Source organism: Malaclemys terrapin, chromosome 5 (assembly GCF_027887155.1).
Source record: "Malaclemys terrapin pileata isolate rMalTer1 chromosome 5, rMalTer1.hap1, whole genome shotgun sequence".
Taxonomy (NCBI): domain Eukaryota; kingdom Metazoa; phylum Chordata; order Testudines; family Emydidae; genus Malaclemys; species Malaclemys terrapin.
In genome coordinates this window covers 75,538,159-75,560,133 of record NC_071509.1, presented here as the reverse complement: position 1 = coordinate 75,560,133, position 21,975 = coordinate 75,538,159, and the positions used below count along the sequence as shown (strand labels likewise).

General features: G+C 40.3%; 1 protein-coding gene across 1 annotated transcript in view; it reads left to right on the top strand.

The window, feature by feature from the left end:
• Positions 1-21,975, top strand: part of CPE (carboxypeptidase E) — a 100,452-nt gene that overhangs the window by 67,124 nt on the left and 11,353 nt on the right. The window contains exons 2-5 of the mRNA XM_054030043.1: positions 9,868-10,064; positions 13,081-13,248; positions 14,337-14,454; positions 16,979-17,161. Coding sequence (XP_053886018.1) covers positions 9,868-10,064; positions 13,081-13,248; positions 14,337-14,454; positions 16,979-17,161 — 666 coding nt within the window. The remainder of the gene's footprint in view (positions 1-9,867; positions 10,065-13,080; positions 13,249-14,336; positions 14,455-16,978; positions 17,162-21,975) is intronic.

Genomic DNA, 21,975 nt, shown 5'->3' with positions numbered 1-21,975 from the left:
GGTGGGAGTTGTCTTACCAACTCTGAGAGGCCAATTAAGTAAGAGAAAAAAAACTTTTGAAGTGATAATCAAGATAGCCCAGTACAGACAGTTTGATAATAAGTGTGAGAATACTTACAAGGGGAGATAGATTCAATGTTTGTAATGGCTCAGCCATTCCCAGTCCTTATTCAATCCTGAGTTGATTGTGTCTAGTTTGCATATCAATTCCAGCTCAGCAGTCTCTCGTTGGAGTCTGTTTTTGAAGTTTTTCTGTTGTAAGATAGCCACCCGCAGGTCTGACATTGAATGACCAGACAGGTTAAAGTGTTCTCCCACTGGTTTTTGAGTATTATGATTCCTGATGTCAGATTTGTGACCATTAATTCTTTTGCAGAGAGACTGTCCGGTTTGGCCAATGTACATGGCAGAGGGGCATTGCTGGTACATGATGGCATATATCACATTGGTAGATGTGCAGGTGAACGAGCCCCTGATGGTATGGCTGATGTGATTAGGTCCTATGATGATGTCACTTGAATAGATATGTGGACAGAGTTGGCATCGGGCTTTGTTACAGGATAGGTTCCTGGGTCAGTGGTTTTGTTCGGTGATGTGTGGTTGCTGGTGAGTATTTGCTTTAGGTTGGGGGGTTGTCTGTAAGCGAGGACAGGTCTGTCTCCCAAGATCTGTGAGAGTAAAGGATCATCTTTCAGGATAGGTTGTAGATCTCTGATGATGTGCTGGAGAGGTTTTAGTTGGGGGCTGAAGGTGACAGCTAGTGGTGTTCTGTTATTTTCTTTGTTGGGCCTGTCTTGTAGGAGGTGACTTCTGGGTACTTGTCTGGCTCTGTCAATCTGTTTTTTCACTTCAGCAGGTGGGTATTTTTTTTATAGTTTTAAGAATGCTCCTCTAAGGCTTGCTCTAGTCCCTGCTCATGGACACATACTTGTGCTAGCTCTCATCAAGCTAGCGTGAGTATAAATAACAGTGTAGCTGCTGTAGCACTAGTAGTGGCAGTGGAAGGCTCAGGCTAAAGCAGTACTGAAGGCTGCCCTAACTCATCCCTATTGCAGTGATGCCTATGGGCCTGTACCAGGGGCACAGAATTACTGAGGCATGAGAATGCCACCTTTCTAAGGGCTGGTAACCGGACCCCTGAGGCCCTGCCCCCTGCTCCACCTCTTCCCCCAAAGGCCTGGTCCCTGTCGCTCACTCCTCTCTCCCTTCTTCCCATTGCTCACAGGATTGTCCCAAGAAGCATGCCTGCAGGTAGAAGGCAGCCTCGGCTGAGCAGGGACTGGCATGGGTTAATGACATGGCGCCTTTCCCTGCCCTGCAGTACCTGGACTTTGGGTTTGGATGCTATAAATTAGGGTTGCCAGGTCCCCAAACACTGGGCACCTTGTAACCCTAAATGGCATTCAGACACACAAGCCAAAAACCAGACTGTCCGGGTAAAAACTGGATGGGTGGCAACCCTAGAATGCCCTGACTTTTCCCCCTACTCCCTCACTATGTTCCTTCTCTCCTCTGGTCCCACTGCTCCGGGGGCTGCTGCGGAGGTGATGCAGAAATTCCGTGAGCTGGTTTGTCCCTGCCCTTTTTGCCAGCCTAGCTGCTACAAAGAAACTGTAGGGCAATGTTAAATTGGGCCTGCACCACTTCCTGGTTATGTTTTCCCTTTGCATGGGTCCCTCCTGGATAGGAAATATTTTGGTGTAAGTAGCGATTTTCTTTGTTTCCAGTGAATAACTTACAAAAATAGTAGAGAGAGTTCATTTAATTTCTTGCTGTTTTTCTTTGTCCGTTGTCTTATTGATGCCTCTCACACAAGATTGCATCTGAACAGAATGGACTATTTCAGCTAAGTTTTTGTCTCATGAACAAAGTGAGGGTGATTTATCCTCTTAGTCTTATCAGTCATTAATGCACAACAATAGGCGAATAGACCCCGAAGTTCTGAATGTCTCCCACTGGTAACAGCTGCAGTGTATTATAAAAAGGATTTGAGCTACAATTTAGTTTTAAATTTCCTACGTATCTACCCCAAGAATAAGGAATGGAATTGTTAATCCAATTCTTTTGAACCACAGTGATGGTGTCAGACATTTCTATAGCTGAAATAAAATCACTGATACTTCAGAGTCTTCTGAAGAGATAAAAGCTTGTCAGATGAACTTGATAATGAACCATCTTGCATACACCCACCTAAACCTGTCATATGTATTAACTTCCTTGTAATAAAAAGATACATTGTAATGATAAATTGACTGATTAAAGAAATATCTTTGCGATGTGTGCCAGCCAAACTATAGGAATACAGCCAATCCCTTTGAAATGACACTTAACCACTGTGCAGACTGTGTGATTAATTTAAAAGTTCGCTGGTATTAATAAACAGAGAGGACAAGGTGAGCAGCACCTGTTGTATTCCACAGCTAATATTCATGGTGATATGTGAACACTTGCTCACACAGTCACTGCACTACCAGCATCTACCTCCAGAGAAGGCAGTCTTGTTTAGCAGTTAGAACAATGGAGTGGGAGACAGAAAAGCTGGGTTCTGTTCCCAGTTCTGCCACTGACCAGGTCAAGTCACTTAACCTCTGTTTTCCTTACTATCCTCATCCTTAATGTAGCGCTAATAACACCTGCCATCATAAGGATATGGCGGATAAAGGCATAATATGAGTGCAAAGTATTGTTATAAATTTTCTTTCTAAAGCATTTGGGAAGAATTTGAATATGATCAATCCAATACAAAAACAAATATTAATCTAGTCTCTTGGTCAAACCCATCAGAGAGAGATTTATTGCTTTTAAAATTTTAATTTAATTTTTACTCATTATTTATCTGCTTTGAATTAAAATAAACAATTCTAACCATCATTTACTAAATTTCTCAGTTTTTAAGAAACCAGGACTTTGTGGCTATTGAGTTATACTGCTTCCTATTTAGATGAAGTTTTTCAGTAAATTAATGCAGCTAGAAATTATTTCAAATTATTTATTATAATGTGAAAGCATGGTTATTCATTTACATAGCACCGGAAGTGTTCACAAGGCAATATGGCCCTTTCTTCATTGCTAAAAAATAAATTAAGAAAAGGGCACATCTTGTATCTCATGGGGAAATAATATCCATGATCTCTCCAAGGTAAAAACACAGTGAAGACCAGGCACTTCAGTTTTACCATGAGATAAACTGCAAAGTAAACAGCCCTTTACTCTCTTCAAGGTGAGTCTACCTCATGGTAAAACTGAAGTGCCTGGTCTGCATTGTGTGTTTATTTCAGGACAGATCATGTGTGTTAGTTACCCTGAGGTAAAAAGTACACCTTTTTTAGCAGTGACGACAAGGCTTATGTGGACACGTAATAAACATATAGTTTGATCCTTTCATCCATTAAAGTAAGTGGTCCCTGTCCACAATATCTGACAGTCTATCTGATGTACCCATCTGAATTAACACTTGAAGTGTAAGTACCAGAGGGCACATCATCAGGGAGAGATCAGCCTTGGAATGTTCATGAAAGAATAGGTCTTAAGGAGGGATTCTAGAAACAGAGCGAGAGGATGCTTGGCCCACATCATGGGGGAGGCTGTTCTAAGCATAGTAAAGGCTTGTCTGCATATGGAGTTATTCTGGAATAGGTTTGAAAGTGGACTAAGGGTACATCTACACTACAGGGGGGAGTCGATTTAAGATACGCAAATTCAGCTACGTGAATAGCGTAGCTGAATTCGACGTATCGCAGCCGACTTACCCCGTTGTGAGGATGGCGGCAAAATCGACTTCTGCGGCTTTCTGTCGGCGGCGCTTACTACCACCTCCGCTGGTGGAGTAAGAGCGCCGATTCGGGGATCGATTTCTACCCGCCGATTCAGGCGGGTAGTATAGACCTAGCCATAGTTAATAGGAATGAGGCACTGTTGGAAATAATTTCTCCGATATGTATGTTAGGGTTTACCATGACTCAGCTGCCACACAAGCATTCTTTTATTAGTTCCAAGGCCATTTGGTGTTGGTTACCTTCAATATATGAATATAAGTATATACACCTGTATATCCTATACCTTAGCAACAATACAATTATAAGCATTGGCCAAATATTCACAGTCAGATCGGGCCTGGGGACACCTTCCCATCATGGTGGGATGCCAAAGGGGTAAGGAAAAGCTCTGATGAACCCCTAGAAAATCTTGCTTTTTATACACTGTAACAAACAATGTCATTACTGGTAATTGGACTTTAAAGCCAGCTGAATCAGTTTAGGATTATACTCTACTTTCTTCAAGGTTTTCTTCTTATCTTATTTGACAGTATTTTCCCCTAGCTGCTGGACTACACATTTCTAACCAATTTTCTGCACCTGGTGCCCAATTGACAATGTTTTCTTTATTTCTATTGCTTAGCCCAAATCTTAAAATAAGATCATACTGATATTCTGAAGGTCACTACAAGTTTGACACAAACAATTCTTCTTTCTCATAAATTCATTCTTTTTGTGCACATGCTTTTGGCCTTTTGCTTATGTCAAAATCCAAACTCAATTTACTCAGGTCTAATGTGGTCCTATATTCCTACAGGCACTCTTATTCTGGAAGAAGAGTGTCCACAAACAAAGTTATTCAGGAATAGCTATTGTGCTTTAAATTTACACACTATCTTAATCTTAAATAACATTCAAGTGTAGACAAGCCCTTAGCAGTGAGTGACAGGTTATTAGAGAAGAGCTGTAAGGCAGAAAAGCACAGAGTCATGAAGACCCTTTATGGTGGAGATGACTAGCTTGAATATGAAGCACAATGCACCTCTGCATTTCCTGGTTTGGTTCAGTGGTGAAAGAGGTGGGAATACACTGAGAAAAGTAATTTTGTGAACTTCATTTCCAAACCAAAGTGGTTTGGCTAATGTTTCAGACACCATTTTACAGGCATAATTAGGCCCTCTGACCTTTTTGGGTGTTCATTCATCCAATAGTACTGAGGAGGCTTCTTACCTTATAAATGCCAAGATGAGCTGTACAAGTTCAGCTGTTCTTTATCTCATAGTTTAATATGCTAAACAAAGTTATAGTTTCACTTTTATATTAAATTAGGATTATTTTAATATTTACTTTTCAAATTCAGATATGGGAGTTGGGACCTGTCTTGAGTTCAATGAGATAAAAAGAATGGATCTGTTACTTTGCTTCAAAGCAGCCATCTGCCAAGGGCTTCATGAATTTTCTGTTTCTGTTGTCTTCTGCTCTGACTATTTTCTGGTGGTTAATTACAAGGGTATGAAGGATGGGATTTTTCCAAAATCATTCCATGTTGACCTAACTTGGCTCTCACTTAACTAAATGGTAACACTCCTGTTAATTTCAGTGGGAGTGGAGTTAGGCTAACATTGCTTTTTTGAAAATCCTACCCTAAAATTATCTGTGGCTGCTAATATATAATGATTTAGAAAATAACATTGCATTGCAGAATTTAAGTGAAACATACTAGCATTGACTTCACACAACTCACAGAGAGAGATCAGTCAGGTTGCAGTCATTTAGTTATTTCCTCTCTTTTTTTCTCCTTCTCTAAATCTTTCTTTCAATCTCATTTTTTTCATATGGACCAGAGAAATCCATTACATAACTCCCTGATCTTTCATTTAATTGATCCCCAGAGAATTTCTGTCTCTCTGAACTACAAACAAAATCATAGAGCATGAAAAAGTCCTCAAATACAGTTAGAGTAATGAATTTCCTCTTGGCAAGATTTCCAAGATTTGCAACATTGTGTAGCTGCAGGAATAGTTTACAGGTTGTGATATTTAAAAATGACAGGCAAATGGAAGTAATCAGAAACACTAACCCTGTTACCTAAGAAATATTGCTAGCTTTTCCACGGGGGATATGAGAAAGCAGAACAAGGAGTCTGTCCTTTCTAAGGTTATTTCCAACTCATTTGCAAAGCCATTTATAAACCACTTTAATCTTTCAGCAGTTACTCTTTCTTCATATGATACCCCCCCCATTCCATGACATGAGTTATTATACATTTCTTCCATGTTAGCTCTTAACATTACAACAAATGTAACTGAATGGAATCCTCTGGACTCATAATTTATTTGATTAATAGATGCCAAATGCATCTGTCCATCTATGAGTTCAAACACTTTAAAGCCTCAGGAACTTCCCAAACCAATAGCATTATTGCCTTTAAACAGGCATTCAAAGAATTATCTGGATGTGTTTATTTTTTTTTTAAACTTGCATTTGTGATATAGCCTTATTTGAAAATAAGTGGTTATTGTATAAATTATCTTTAGTTGGTCAATCTAACATTAGTTCCGTACGTTGTGTTTCTAGGAAATAATTGAACAAGACCTTAGGTGACAGTGTCTTTAGAAGTGGTTAGTAACATGTAGCAGTGCTTGTCAATTTGTCACTTGAAAAGCTTAACATTTTAAAACACTTCTTCCTTAATCAGTTCGCAGGCTCTAATGTACTCTGAGGTCAGTTCAGGATTGATGTAAAAGCCTTCTAAAAGCCAGAGTAACTGAAAGAATTTGTGCTTTACCAAAGTTATTTTATTTTAGAAATATTGAGTACTGGATTGCCAACAAAAATACACCTCTACCCCGATATAACGTGACCCGATATAACACGAATTCTGATATAACGCGGTAAAGCAGTGCTCCGGGAGGGGCGGGGCTGCGCACTCTGGCGGATCAAAGCAAGTTCGATATAACGCGGTTTCACCTATAACACGGTAAGATTTTTTGGCTCCCAAAGACAGCATTCTATCGAGGTAGAGGTGTATTGCCACCTTTTCATTTAGTTTTTACTATCAAGAGCCAGTCCTAAAAAAAAGTAATTCTTTGGAAGCAGAAATTGAGGCAAGCTGCTTCTGTTTTGTGATGACCTTACTAGATGATGATGATGGTAATAAGATTATCTTTTAATAATAATAGCATTTATATTGGACTTTTCATCCATAGGTAAAACTAAGGCACAGAGAGGTTAGGCCACATTTTCAGAAATTAACTCTAATTTTGAGTGCCCAACTTCAGATATCTAGGGAGGTCTAACATTAGACATCCAATTACTGAGCGCTCAAATTTAGATGCTGTTTTTGAAAATTAATTGAAATTACTCTTGCATTTCTCTGATCCTGAGCCCTGGGAATCAATGGAGTCAATTTCATGTTTGTTTTTAGTCTGTTTCACTTTTAGGTTTTTGGATTGCTAACACTGGAATTCTTCATTGAAAACTTGTCTACAAATTTTTAAAAAATCAACAACATGGAAATACTTACACTGGTCTTTGGTTTGGGGGAAGTTAATTTTTACAAAAATCAACATTTTACATCAAATTTGAATTGACAGTGTCTTTTCACAAAAACATGATGTTCTATGAAGGATTATAATTGTAGTAGCTGTATTCAGAAAGGAAGCAGCAGACACCTCTATTGGCTCTTAAAGGATTTCTGGACAGACAGACATGTGGTACCTTAAAACACTGACAAGTTACTACCTTTTCCTGCCTGAAATTATAGGGAAAATAATTCTGTTTCCGGCAGGTAAATTGCATGTTCGTGTGCTTAATGTGAATGAGCTATGCAGTTAAAATACTCCAGTGTAATATTCAGTAAACTGCAAGGGTCCGAACATTGGTTTATTATCATGTCACATAGAAAAACACATTGGTAAATGAAGTCTTAGCATATGCGCAATGTGCCTCAGGTGGCATGCAATCAGGATTCATCACTGAATCCAGAGGCGGCTCTAGCTTTTTTGCTGCCCCAAACACGGCAGGCAGGCGGCTTTCGGTGGCACGCCTGCGGGAGGTGCCTGGTCCCATGGATTTGGCGTACCCGCCGCCGAATTGCCGCTGAATCTGCGGGACTGGCGGACCTCCCGCAGGCACGCCTCCAAAGGCTGCCTGACTGCCGCCCTCGCAGGCCCGGCAGGGTGCCCCCCACGGCTTGCCGCCCCAGGCATGCGCTTGGAGCACTGGTGCCTAGAGCCACCGCTAACTGAATCTAGTCCACTGAATGGATCATTGTTACAACAGAGGTAACTCAGCCAGCCATCACTCTCTCCCTCCAGTTCATTAGCATACTTCAATCCCATTGCTTGAAATGATTCAGTAAATGAAACTGCAGGTCAGGACTGAGGCGCTTTGAAAGAGTTCAGGACAGGAATAATGGGCTGCTTCAGATCAGTTGCTATATAGGTGGAGTAGGAAAGAGACTAGAGATTTGCACTGTGGCCCCCTCCACACTATGCCTGGTTTAGGCAAGATCATTTACCTTTGCCTACTCAAAACTGTTTTAGTTCATCTAAACCATGCCCACTTAGTGCTATAGGCAGAAATTCCTCCGCCTGCAGCACTAAATGGGCATTGTTAAGGGGAGACATGACCCAGGCAGGCAGCAGGGTTAGGGTTAAAGATTAGGGTCATTGGCGTGAGTGAGTGATGATTGGCTACATTGCCTCGGATATCACTGTGCTACTGCTCACGTTCCTCTGCTTGAAGTACCAAATGGACACTGTCAAGAGGAATGTTATTGATAGAAAACTGATAAAGCAATGAAGAGAAGAAGAGGAGTTGGTTTTAGAGGGTTTAACAAGAATGTTTGGGTTTAGTGGTAGTAACCTTTAAAATTGCTACAGGTTCAGTGATAAAGTTTTTCTAAACCTTTGATCATTTTTGCTGCTGTCCTGTGGATTCTCTCCAGTTTGTCCACATCTTTCCTGATGCCCAACACTGGACACAATACTCCAGCTGGAGCCTCACCAGGGCCAAATAGAGTGGGACAATTACCTCCTATATCTTACATATGACACACCGGATAATACAGATCAGATCAAGTATTCAAAATTAGATATTCAAAGCATATCATTGAAATACTCCTTGATCAAACGAGAGCATTATAATGGAATAAAAAATTAAATATTCATATCTAGAGATGAACACAGATCAAAAGAAAATTAAACCCCAAATCCTGCAAACACTTAGGAATATGCATACCTTTAGCACGAGAGTCCCCTTGATTTCAGTTAGAATTCGCACGTGTTTAAAGTTAAACACATGCCTGAATGTTTGCAGGATCAGGGCCCAAGATATTACCTTAAAAATAATAAATACATATAAATTCTTCATGCCTCTAGGGACCACAAACTCTCTCCTGCACATTCCTCTTGTATCTAGAGCTGCAATGATAATGACCAATAAGCATAATTTGGGAAGATTGGAGTTTTTATTTAATTAAGGAAAAAACACACCTTCTACTCATCAAGGTAATGCACCAAGTGTATAAATCTGAAGTGAATGTCCCAGACAGTTGTTAAATAGGACTTTCAGACCACTAGGAGCAGTAGCTATTCATTGGGAGTGTTATAAAAAATATCATTCCAGTTTAAAATATTTGCAAGTAGTGGGTGTTTTAACCTAGCCCTAAAATGACATTAACAATTAAAAGATTCATTTAGCAACACTTTTCCTTTCTTGAAAAGTGAATTTATTCTTTATAAACAATAAATGTATGGGCTACATTTGGATTTTACCAGTTATGCAATGTAAATGCAGAGACACACCATTAATATTAATGGTGCATTTACACTGGTATACTGGATCAGAATTTGGTGTCTTTTCTCAACTCCTGAATAAGGATTACTTTATTTAATTAGCTGGATTGTTTTGAAAATCTAAATTCACTGTCCTGAAGGAAATTTTCAATCTCTCTCTCTTAGATCTTCAGGAACAAAGGATGGGAACATAGAACTATAATAATAGTGTTAGAAACAGCTGTAATATGGACCTGATTCACACTTTCTCCATGGGCTTTGGTGAATATTCTTTGCATCTGTCTAAGGGATGTTTCTTCTTTGTGTTGCAGGGGAGCCTGAATTTAAATATATCGGGAATATGCACGGGAATGAAGCCGTTGGAAGGGAGCTGCTTATTTTCTTAGCTCAGTACCTATGTAATGAATACCAGAAGGGAAACGAGACAATTATCAACTTGATCCACAGCACACGCATCCATATCATGCCATCCTTTAATCCAGATGGGTTTGAGAAGGCAGCATCCCAGGTTTGTAAGCCAACGTATATAAGAATTGTAATCACTGTCTGTATCTACCTCAGACTCAGTGAAAAACACCACTAATATAACAAGCTCATAAATATATGAATTTTCACTGCATGACTTTTGACTAGTCCAGCTTAAACACTATTTTTAATAGTAAAATGCATTGTAGCTGTCCCCTTTAATAAGGTATATGATACAGCTGGGCAAATACTCCAAAAAATTGTCTCCAAATATTCATTTTAGTTTAACTAATTCACTGTATTCATGACCTGTCTGTTGTCACATTTCATAAATATTCTATCAAATAAGTTCACTGACCAGAATGTTTTCCCCCCAAACAGCAAATTTTAATGGAATATTGCAAAATATTGGTGGAAGGGTAAGTTTAAGTAATAATTAAGAGCAGGGCCAGCTCCAGGCACCAGTGAAGGAAGCAGGTGCCTGGGGCAGCTAATAGAAAGGGGCAGCATTCTGTCCGTTGTTGGGGCAGCACTTCTGGGTCTGTGGTGGTAATTCGGAAGCGGGTCCTTCCTCTTCAGCAGCACTTCGGGGGGCAGCCCAATTGCTCCACTTCAGTCTTCGGCAGCAATTCGGCGGCAAGTCCTTCACTCCCTCTTTTCCCCTTCCGCGGCACTTTGGCGGCAGCTCAATCGGGTTTTTCTTTTTTTTTCTTTCTTCGCCGCTTGGGGCGGCAAAAAAGCTGGAGCCAGCCCTGATTAAGAGTATTCTCACTGGAAACCTGATTCTAAGAATTACATACATCCAATCAGGGAACAGAAACATATTACGTGACCTATATGTCTCATAAAACTGCTTTAATTTCAAATATCAAAGACTCTGAACAAGCTTCTTCTAAACCGACTACTGACCAAGAATTATTCAGCAAATTTAGGATAATGAATACAGTCAAGAAAATTGTGATCTTATCATGCAGATCTAAAATTGTATTAATGGATTACTCATGGATGTTTCATCTGCACTTCTGCAGTTCTGCACTTATGCACACTGGTAATTTTACTCCAATGAATATACCCATTGAAATGAATGGGACTACAGACATGCTTAAAGTTAAATATCTGCAGAAGTGTTTTCAGGATTGGGGCTTTAGTGTATGGTCACTACTCAGAACTATAATTCCACCTTTAATAAAGACGTGATCATTATTATGATTTATAATATAAAATATCAAATAGCTATAGTTTAGGTCACCAACAAAATATATTTTTATTAGATTTTGAGTACATTAAATTGTAAAGATTACTACTATAGTAATTTTGAAACTTACCACGTGAACGCTTATATATTATTAAATAAGCAAGATTCTGTGTCTTAAAATATTGTTAACTCATGGAAATGAAACAGTCGTGTTTGAATCAGCTACCATCACTATTTCTAAAAAATGTTCAGTAGTAGCACTCCCTCTAGTGGCAGCAAAGCGGAAGCTATATTTCCCATAAATTACCAGCTGGTGGCCGTATGTACTACTCATGTTAAATCACCTTTTGTAAAACTTTGATTTAAAATGGGAAAGAACCTCTTTCCTGCCTTCGGAAAGAAACTGGTCTTTACATGTATTGCTTTTAGTGTTACTTGAATTTTATTTGTATAGTGCTACAGTACACAGAGATTTATGACAGGTTTGATACACCCTACAAATTAAACCAAAATGATATCTTTGCCATGAATTTTCCATTAGCTAAAGTCATAATGAGAGAGAATACAAATAATCATCAGAGAGTACATGCTGTCACTGGTCAGCTTCAGGGAACTGATATGGTTTTTTAATGCAAATTGAAAGCATCATAGCCAAATCTGGAAGTTCTTGCTAATGCAAAACTCACATTGTTCCTGATCCCTGAGACATTCTGAACAACTACAGCTCTCCTCTGGATGAGGAACATTGACTTTCATAGGAGTTTGTCTGCATAAGAACTTCAGTATTTGATCTTTTAGAAATAATGTGACCTGAAGCATGATAATACAAATCTGAACTTTCTGCCATGCAAGGCTGCCCTTCCTAAGAGAATTTGCCTTTAACCTCAGCTTTAAGCTACTAACACTCACTGATCTGCAATAATCCAACTCTAGGGCCAAATCCCGAACTCCTCACACAGTGCAAACTCACATAAAACACTGTTGACTTCAGTGGGAATTTTGCCTTAGTAACTGACGATTAAAGGCTTTGGTCCAGAGTGCAAATTTATTTTAGGTTTGTGCTGATTCTGTCTGCATAACATCTTGAAGATACAGCCTTCCCTGTCCATCATACAGCTAAAGCTCTCATCCAAGCTGTCATCATCTTGTGTCTCAGTTACTGCAACAGCCGGAGCTCTCTGGCCTTGGCAAATGCAATCTTGCCCTGCTCATATCCATTCAGAATGCTGCTCTTTAGATCATTTTCCTAGCCCATGTCACCTCTCTTTTTGAATCTCTCCACTGGCCTCTCCCTTCCCTGTCACATCAAATATAAGTTGCTAGTATTCACTTTCCAGACACGTCATAGTCAATCCCACCCTATCTATCATCTCTCTTTCACTATCCACCTGTTGCTGCTTTCTGATTTGCAGATGATGCTGACCTCCACCATCACGAGCACTTTCATGCCCTCTTCCATGCTGCCCCTCACATCTGGAAGGTGGTTCCCTTAAACATTCACAAAGCTACCTTTAACTCCTTCATCAAAACTCTCCTTTGCAATGATGTCTACAAAAACCATGACAATGGTTAGGCTGCCATTGTGCAAAGACCACTGCCTGTCACCTATATCATCTCGTTTACTTGTACTCCCCCATCTTTATCCATCTGTTGTCTCTTTCTGATAATTAGATTGTAAGCCCTTTGGGGCAGGATCTTTTTGTTCTGTTTTGTACAGTGCCTAGTACATTGTGGTCCTGGGCTAGGACTGGGGCCACTGTGTGCTACAGTAATACAAATAAATAATATTAATACATATGTGTTGGTCTGTACAGATGGCCTGAATTACTTTTGTTTTCCTTTTCTGTTCCCTCTTCCCTTTCAGCCTGGTGAATTCAAAGACTGGTTTGTTGGCCGAAGTAATGCTCAAGGAATAGACCTGAACCGTAATTTCCCTGACCTGGATAGAATAGTTTACATTAATGAGAGAGAAGGTGGCCCAAACAATCACCTACTGAAAAACATGAGGAAAGCTGTGGACCAGAATCCTAAGGTAAATAATGTCCTGTACTTTCCACCAAATCATTGGAGTGTGTTTCATCCTTTTCCATAGAGAGCTCTCTTGCTGGCTCTTACATCAAGAAGCCTATGTTTTTAAATAAATAAGACAATGTTCTGGACTTGGATTATTTTGTTACTTAAACTAATCTATTTTCTGGACTTAAATCTGTCAGCTCCTCGTGCACCATTAATTTCCTTCTATTGAACATTTCATAAACTGGATTCCTCCTTTTTTGTAGCAAGTCTTCTTTGGTCCATTCTGTTAGTTCACAGTCACTCTCCTTAACTCCAACCTTAATTTTTTAAAACCAGAGATTATGGCGTCATCCTTGACTTTGTCTCCTACATTTCCCTGGTCGATCAGACAGTCCTGGTATTGCCATCTGTGGAACACTGCCAGAATTCACTTATACATTGATCTTCCCTGCTGGAAACTCAGCTCTTGTTTATGTACCCATATTCTTAAATATATATGGGTTTAACACATCTGGAGGGGTTCTGTCTACTTCTTCACATGCAGAATGTTTCAGGAACTACTCCTGGTACACTGACATACACTCTTAAGTGGCTATGGCTCTAAAAGCCAGTTTTTGATTACAAATTTTGACAACCTGTTGATGAAAAGTGGCTACCGGCTCAGCACAGGTTTAATTTTACTATCTATCCATTGTACAGCATAGAATGTACAGTGGACATTGTTGAAATCAACATTAATTTTTTCATGGTTTTCAAAACTATCACAATATTTGCAATATTTCCTATGCTATGTGTAGCAGGGTAAAGTCAAACACTGAGATGCAATAAATATAGTGTCTAATTCTGATCTAATTTACACCTTTTCCCTTTGATGTGAATCCACCAAAGTCAATGGAGCTACTCCAGATTGACATCTGTGCAAGGGCCTAATGTCAATAAGCTGCCTTGAAGCCAGTTTAAAAATTCCCATTGACTTAGATGGATCCAGCCATAAGTGTGATCAGAATCAAGCCTGTAACTTGTATTTAAAAGGCATTAGACTGCTGGGTATGTTACTACATGGACTATCAAGGTTAATTGCTGAAAATATCTGTTTTGTTATAGCTTGCTCCTGAAACTAAAAGTATCATTCACTGGATTATGGATATTCCCTTTGTCCTCTCAGCCAATCTTCATGGAGGAGACCTTGTTGCAAACTATCCATATGATGAAACGCGCAGTGGTGTGTATTATACATTAGCTTCATATGTCCAAAGACACAAATAGGATGTAGACACGCTATCCTTCCATGGCTGCTAACTAAGATTCACTTTCCAAATCATAGAAGTGTAGGACTGGAAGGGACCTCAATAGGTCATCTGCACTCATGGCAGGACTAAGTATCATCTAGACCATTCCTGATTTGTCTAAGCTGCTTTTAAACCCCCCAGTGACAGAGATTCCACAGCCTCCATAGGCAATTTGTTCCAGTGCTTAACTGGAAGTTTTTCCTAATGTCCAACCTAAACCTCCCTTGCTGCAATTTAAGCCCATTACTTCTTGTCCTATCATCAGAGGTTAATGAGAACATTTTTTTCACCTTCCTCATGATAACAACCTTTTATGTACTTGAAAACTGTTATGTCCCCCCTCAATCTTCTCTTCTCTAGACTAAGCAAACCCATTTTTTTCCCCAATATTTCCTCATAGGTCATGTTTTCTAGACCTTTAATCATTTTTGTTGCTCTTCTCTGGAATTTCTCCAACTTGTCCACATCTTTCCTGAAATGTGGTGCCCAGAACTGGACACAATATTCTAGCTGAGGCCTAATCAGCTAGGAGTGGAGTGGAAATACCATGTAACTATATAGTAATGACCCATTCAAGTAGATTATTCATTAATTAGTTATATTTATTGGTTCAAAGATAGTTAACATGTAATCTTTCACTCTAGTTTTGAAGATACATTTTCTACAGTTAGAAGAGCCTGATTTCAGTGGGATTACTTGGCATATAATTGGTATAACACAATGGAGAATTAGGTTCAGAAAATTTTATCCATTTGCACTATAATTTTAGTGCAAACCTGTAATGATGAATTAATTGAAAAGATCCTGAAAGAGTTACCCTACATCTGTGATGCTCAAACTTTTACAATTGTGCCCCCCCCTTACCATTCTTGGAATCTGTCCATGCCCCACCCATTACTGCACAGCCAAGGCAGTGGAGTGTAGGCTGAAAATGGAGCTGGGAGCAGAAATAGGGATGGGGGAGCAGCTGGATCTAAAGGGGGAGCTGGTCTGGGGGCAGAGAGGGAATGAGGGCAGAGCCGGGCTGGGAGCTGAGCGGGGGTGGGGTGGGGGGTGGAGCTGGAACTGGGGGCAGAGGTGGTCTGGGGAGAGTGAATGAGGGCACAGCTTGGCTGGGGGCAGAGTGGAGCTAGGACTGGGGTTGGAGCTGGTCGGGGGGCGGAGCAGGACGGTGGGGTGAATGGGGCTAGGGGAGGAGCAAGGGTGGGGACGAAGCTGGTCTGGGACTGGAGTGGCACTCCCTCCCTGTCCCCAGTAGGGGCTGGCCTCAGCCCCGCTACACAGTGCACCTCCCCAAACATTCCTCGGAGGGCGTGCCCCACAGTTTGGGGACCATTGCCATACATTATATCCTTTTTAGTCATACACCAGATTTTCCTAATTAGGGAGAGGGGAATGGGTTTTGAGGGTCTGGACACCTGTCAGTGAAGAAATGGTAGTTAAATATTGAGTCATGAGTCTAGGAACTTCCCAAGCAAAGTGACTTAGATGGTATAATAGCAAACGCAGCTTAGGTGATATCCTGCCTCTACTGAAGTCAATGGGACTTTTACTATTAACTGTTGTGGAGCCAGGATTTCACCCTTTCTGTCCACAATGTATAACTCTCCATATCATCCTCATCATCTGTCTGAAGTATAGTCCACATATTTGGTAACTACTACATGACAATGAACCAGCGGTTGTATGTACAATAGCTGACAAGTAAGCAGAGGCTGTTTATTTATGGCTTGCAAACTAAGACATTCGTGACATACCTAGTTGAAAGGGTTCTTTATGATGTCAAGAGTTAACTGTTGGTACTTTAATAAATGCAGTCATGGAAGTGATGTGTATGTTAGTGAAAATAACTGTATTGCAGTTTCTCCTTCACTATCACTGCTTGGCACTATGTAGTCTGTTATAAAATGGTTCACTCTCCAGCAGAATCATTTTACCAGTTTGCACATAGTATTATTATTGTTTTATTACTTCAACCACTAACATGTGCACAGGCTTAAATTGAATAACCATCTGATCTTATTTGTAACCCTTGTCCTTCTTCAACTCACTTTCTCCCTATTGTTTGTTACTCTCACTCATCATATCATTCAGTATCAGATTGTAAACTCTTTAAGGAAAGACTTTTTTTGTTTCTTTGGTCTATAAAATGCCTAGCACATGTTGGGGGTGTTTGGTACTGTAAAATTAATAATAATAATAATAATATTAATACTGGTACATCAATAAGGAATATTATTAATATTGATATGAATATTTTAAATGACAGCAATACAGATAGTATTAACATTTGAAGTAATAGTATTATTATTAAATATTAATTTTATTTTGCTATATGTGCACTGGGTAATTACAGAAAAGTAAAAGACACTGTCCCTGCCCTAATGAGTTCATAATCCAGTAGTCCTAGTCTGTAAGACTAACCTGCTAATCCATGTGTCTGACTTTTTATTCTAGGTAGCACTCATGAATACAGCTCTTGCCCTGATGATGCGATTTTTCAAAGCTTAGCTCGGAGCTATTCATCTTTTAACCCAGCCATGTCTGATCAAAACAGACCACCATGTCGTAAGAATGATGACGACAGTAGTTTTGTAGATGGAACAACCAACGGTGGTGCTTGGTACAGTGTTCCTGGAGGTCAGTGCCACTTCATGGTACAATACAGATTCAGTTGTTTTTGAGGATAGTCAGTAATTGTGGTTACTTTAAAATCAGATATTCAGTGACAAATTAATAGAACAAAATTGCAAAGCTCTTCAGTGTTTGCTGGTGTAATGCAAGCTGAATCTCAGATGGATCCTTAGGGAATATTTTCTTAACTACTGTAGCCACAAGACTCCCATGAAGCAAATGGGAGGTAAGCATGGAACTCCTTATGTGCTCAGCTCAGAACATACACACAGTGAAAAGGGAAGCTGACCAGGATGCCTGTTAAAATATTTGTTATCTTTCACACTACACACCCAGCAGACTCAGAATGTTTAAGCAATTCAGTTCTCAGACAACGGCAATTAAGCCATTTTCTACAGTTAGAAAGCAATTAAAAATTTTGTCCTTTTTCCCCCAAGAGGTATGAAAACTGTTTTATCTCCAGGTTTGGAACAGATAATTCAGAGAATAAATGTTAAAAAATAATGGATGTATAAACAATCAAAATATTGATTTTACACATGCACAGTAGAAAAATGGACACTAAACACAGTTACACTATTGCTTATAGGCGTATGGAGTAATTGATCATTACTGACTATCTCAGAGAAAAAAGAAAGATACCTGGTAAGGGATGGCAGACTGCTGACTGCTATTCACTGTGGGCCCAATCTTGAAAGGTGCAGAGTGCCTTCTAGGAGGTGTTTAGGGTCTGATTTTACACCACTGTAGATAACGGAAGTTTTGCCATCAGTTTCAATGGGAGTCCAATCAGCGCCTTAGATTCCTGCATCCCTTTCTCACTTCTTGTCTCCTCCCTATCAGTGGATCCCCAGACTCATTCAGAGCTCTCTGCAGGGTCCAGTGGAGGTGGCGGGTGTGATGGGTTGGATCACAGAAACCCCCTTGGGGCTGCCAACTGATGTGCCAAGACTACTTCTGCCCCTGCCTTCCCTGCCAGCTTGGAACTCCAGAACCCTGCCTGGTTGTGCCAGACACGCTTGCTGGCTACAAACACAGACCCAGGTCTGAACCACGTCCCACAAACTACAGGCTTAATTGAAAGCAGCTTAAGAAGCTTATACAGGGTAAACTCATAAATTGTTCACCCTCTATAACACTGATAGAGAGAGATGCACAGATGTTTGCACCCTCTCCCCCAGTATTAATACATACTCTGGGTTAATTAATAAGTTAAAAGTGATTTTGTTAAATACTTGGAACCACTTAAATCCTACTTTTTGTAATAACAGACAGAACAAAGTGAATTACCAAGCAAAATAAAAGAAAACATGCAAGCCTATGCCTAATACAGTAAGAAACTGAATACAGATAAAATCTCACCCTCAGAGTTGTTCCAATAAGCCTCTTTTACAGACTAGCCTCCTTCTAGTTTGGGTCCAGCAATCACTCACACCCCCATGGTTACTGTCCTTTGTTCCAGTTTCTTTCAGGGGTGAGAGGCTATCTCTTGAGTCAGCTTAAAACAAAATGGAGGGGTCTTCCAACGACTTAAATAGACTCTCTTGTGGGTGGAGACCCCCTCCTCTCTCCTATGCAAAGTCCAGCTCCAAGATGGAGTTTTGGAGTCACATGTCCATGCATGACTCAGAACTTACAGGTAGCAGACATGGTTCACATGCTACCTTGAACATCCTCAAGTAGACTTCTTATGTGGATTGAAGCCTTCCAAGATCCATTGTCCATTAAGTGCTTCTTGATTGGGCACTTAACTTGCAAATTCCTTTCTAAAGAAAAAAGAACAGGAGTACTTGTGGCACCTTAGAGACTAACATTTATTTGAGCATAAGCTTTCGTGGGCTACAGCCCACTTCATCGGATGCATAGAAGGGAATATACAACAAGAAGATATTTATACATACAGAGAACATGAAAAGGTGGAAGTAGCCATACCAATTGCAACAGGCCAATCAATACTTCCACCTTTTCATGTTTTCTGTATGTATAAATATAAATATCTTCTTGCTAACATGGCTGCTACTCTGAAACCTTTCTAAAGAAGCTTCCCAAATGCCTTACTAAGGTTACTTAAAATCAAACAAGTACACAGCCAATATTCATAACTTTGAATACAAAAATGATACATGCATACAAATAGGATTAATATATTCAGTAGATAATAACCTTTACAGATATGTTTTATGCTAAATATGCCACATAACTGGAATATGTTATGTCATATATACATTCATAAGCATATTTCCATAAAGCATTATGGGGTGCAACGTCACAGCGGGACAATGTGGTAGAGGTCGTTGACCCCCTTTACTATGTGGGGAAAGGAAATACTTCCACTCGTAGGCCTCATGGGCATGAATTAGACTTTAGTTTTAACTCAGTTCTTTGCTTAGACAAAACTCCCATTTAAGTCAATGGAAGCTTGAGCTGGTTGGAAAAATTCCAATGAAACTTCTTTGGTCAGAATTTGCATATTTATTGAAATATTTGGCAGAGAGGGTTCAGTTTTGATTAAGTTCCTCTGGAAACCTGCCTAGTTGTGTGCCAGATTGTCTGCCCAGCTCTCTGGCAATTCCAGGGTTTGCAGCTCCAGGGCAGCCCACCTGCAGATTCCAAATGCTTCCATCCACATTGGATATGCTGGAGCCCAGGACTGCACAGGACTTTGCAATTGCAGCTCTGGGCTGCTGTGAGCTGGGCGGGGTCCAGGCATCTGAACTTAGAATAGGGAACATGTCTGTCATACACTCACAATGCCCCTACTACTGGGTTCAGGAAGCATAGAAGAGGAAGCTGCCTGGTTTGAATGTGGAGGGGACAACAGCTAGATTTTCAGAGGTGGCAAAACAGATTGGGAGGAGCTGCCAGGGGGTGTGAAAACTGGAGACTGGTGGAGTTGGGGTTGGGGAAGACTGACTGACTTGCTGGTCAAGAATATTAGGACAGGGAACTAGAAGCAAGGGAGAGATTGGGAATGGGACTAGGATCCAGGGGGAAGAGTAGGACTGACTGGGCAAAGAGACTGGAACTGGGAGCCAGGGAAGGAAATGGGGGATGAAGACTGGAGCCAGTCGATGGGGGAGACTGAGATTAGATGAAGGATGAAAAATCTCTTCATTGCAAATCCTGATTCATTTCCTGTGTATTGAATGAGGTGTGGCCCTGTGGAAAAAATAATGTGTGATCTTGCAATTAAAGACTGTATCATAATACATACACATAAGGGGGCTGAATTAAGCTTACAGAAGGAACCTTAATTCTGGCATTTCCAAAATTTTTGAGTGCTTGACTCTGCCATCTTAATAATGTTCTCTTAAAGTAGTTTTTGTCTGTGTAATATCTATATACAGTATAATATAGGCAAGATCAAGAGCTAATAGCAAATCATTCCCAAGCATAAGTCTCCTATGGCAGTTATTCACTCATTACAGTTTAACACTGTAATATGTACAATACAGTACTCCAAGTAGCCGTGCAAGGGCACTTGATCAACTGAGTCTGATCAGATTCTTGTATGAGCATAAAAATAGCATCTCAAAGCAGCTTAACTTGCTCTGTAATTAGTCTATTGTTTAAATGTCTTTTTATTCTCAGGCGTGCTGTAAGTTGTGCTTGGCACTTCGTCAGTTCATTGCTGACATAAATCACATTTCATGTTACCTATTGCTAAATCAAAGCCGAGGACATTTTCTTTTGGGTTTTACCATGAGGCAGATAGGTAAAATGCTCATGCTCTGCATATCACCCCCAAAGCTTTAGTTTGTACCATCCTAAGAACGAATGCTCTGATGTGCTTTGTCTTCATATACTACCCCTACATACTAATAAAGTATTATACTACTAGTTCATATATTAACTAGGAACACAGAGGTACGTGGGAATTGCAGATGCTCAGCAGCTCTGAGGATTTGTCCCCTAACATAATATTTAAATTTTAAATTGGAAGAAAATTTGTTTTGTCCAGATTCTAAACTCATTTATTCCAACGTAAATCCTGTGAAACGCCCTTAACTACAAGGGAGTGGAATAAAAGAACAAAGGGACATTCAACTCACTTGGTTCCCTAGAAAATCCCCACTCTGAACCAGCAATGAGGGACGTGAATCAAAGTTGTAGGTGATAGTGTGAAGTTTGCAATGACCCTCCCACCATTAATGTACAATATGACCACTGCATTATAGTAAAAGGTAAAGTCTGTCCCCCATGCACAGAGCCTCCTAATATCCCCTCTCTTCCAGGAGGGTGAGAGGTCATGGCTAGGGGCTGAAGTGATACAGGACAGCTGGATAGGAGAGGCCATTTCCTCTCCAGAATTTCAGTTACCGTACACACCAAAGATCTTTTATTATTCACTTTTTTATTTTTAGGTGTCTCTCTCTCTCTGAGGTGAGTAGGATGGAATGGGGATGGAATGATCAGTCAGCTACGGTAAAAGAGACAATGGGAGGGAATGGTTAAGGGCAGTTTGTTTAAAAATGTAACTAGAAAGATGTGTGCATGGGTAAGGCACTTGACTAGGACTGAGGAGACCTCGGTTCAGTTCCTGGCTGTGCCACAGATATCCTGTGTGACCTTGGGCAAGTCATAGAATTATAGAAGATTGGGGTTGGATGAGACCTCCAGAGGTCATCCAGTCCAACCCCCTGCTCAAAGCAGGACCAACCCCAACTAAATCATCCCAGCCAGGGCTTTGTCAAGCCAAGCCTTAAAAACCTCTAAGGATGGAGATTCCATCACCTCCCTTGGTAACCTATTCCAGTGCTTCACAACCCTCCTAGTGAAATAGTGTTTCCTAATATCCAACCTAGACTTCCCCCACTGCA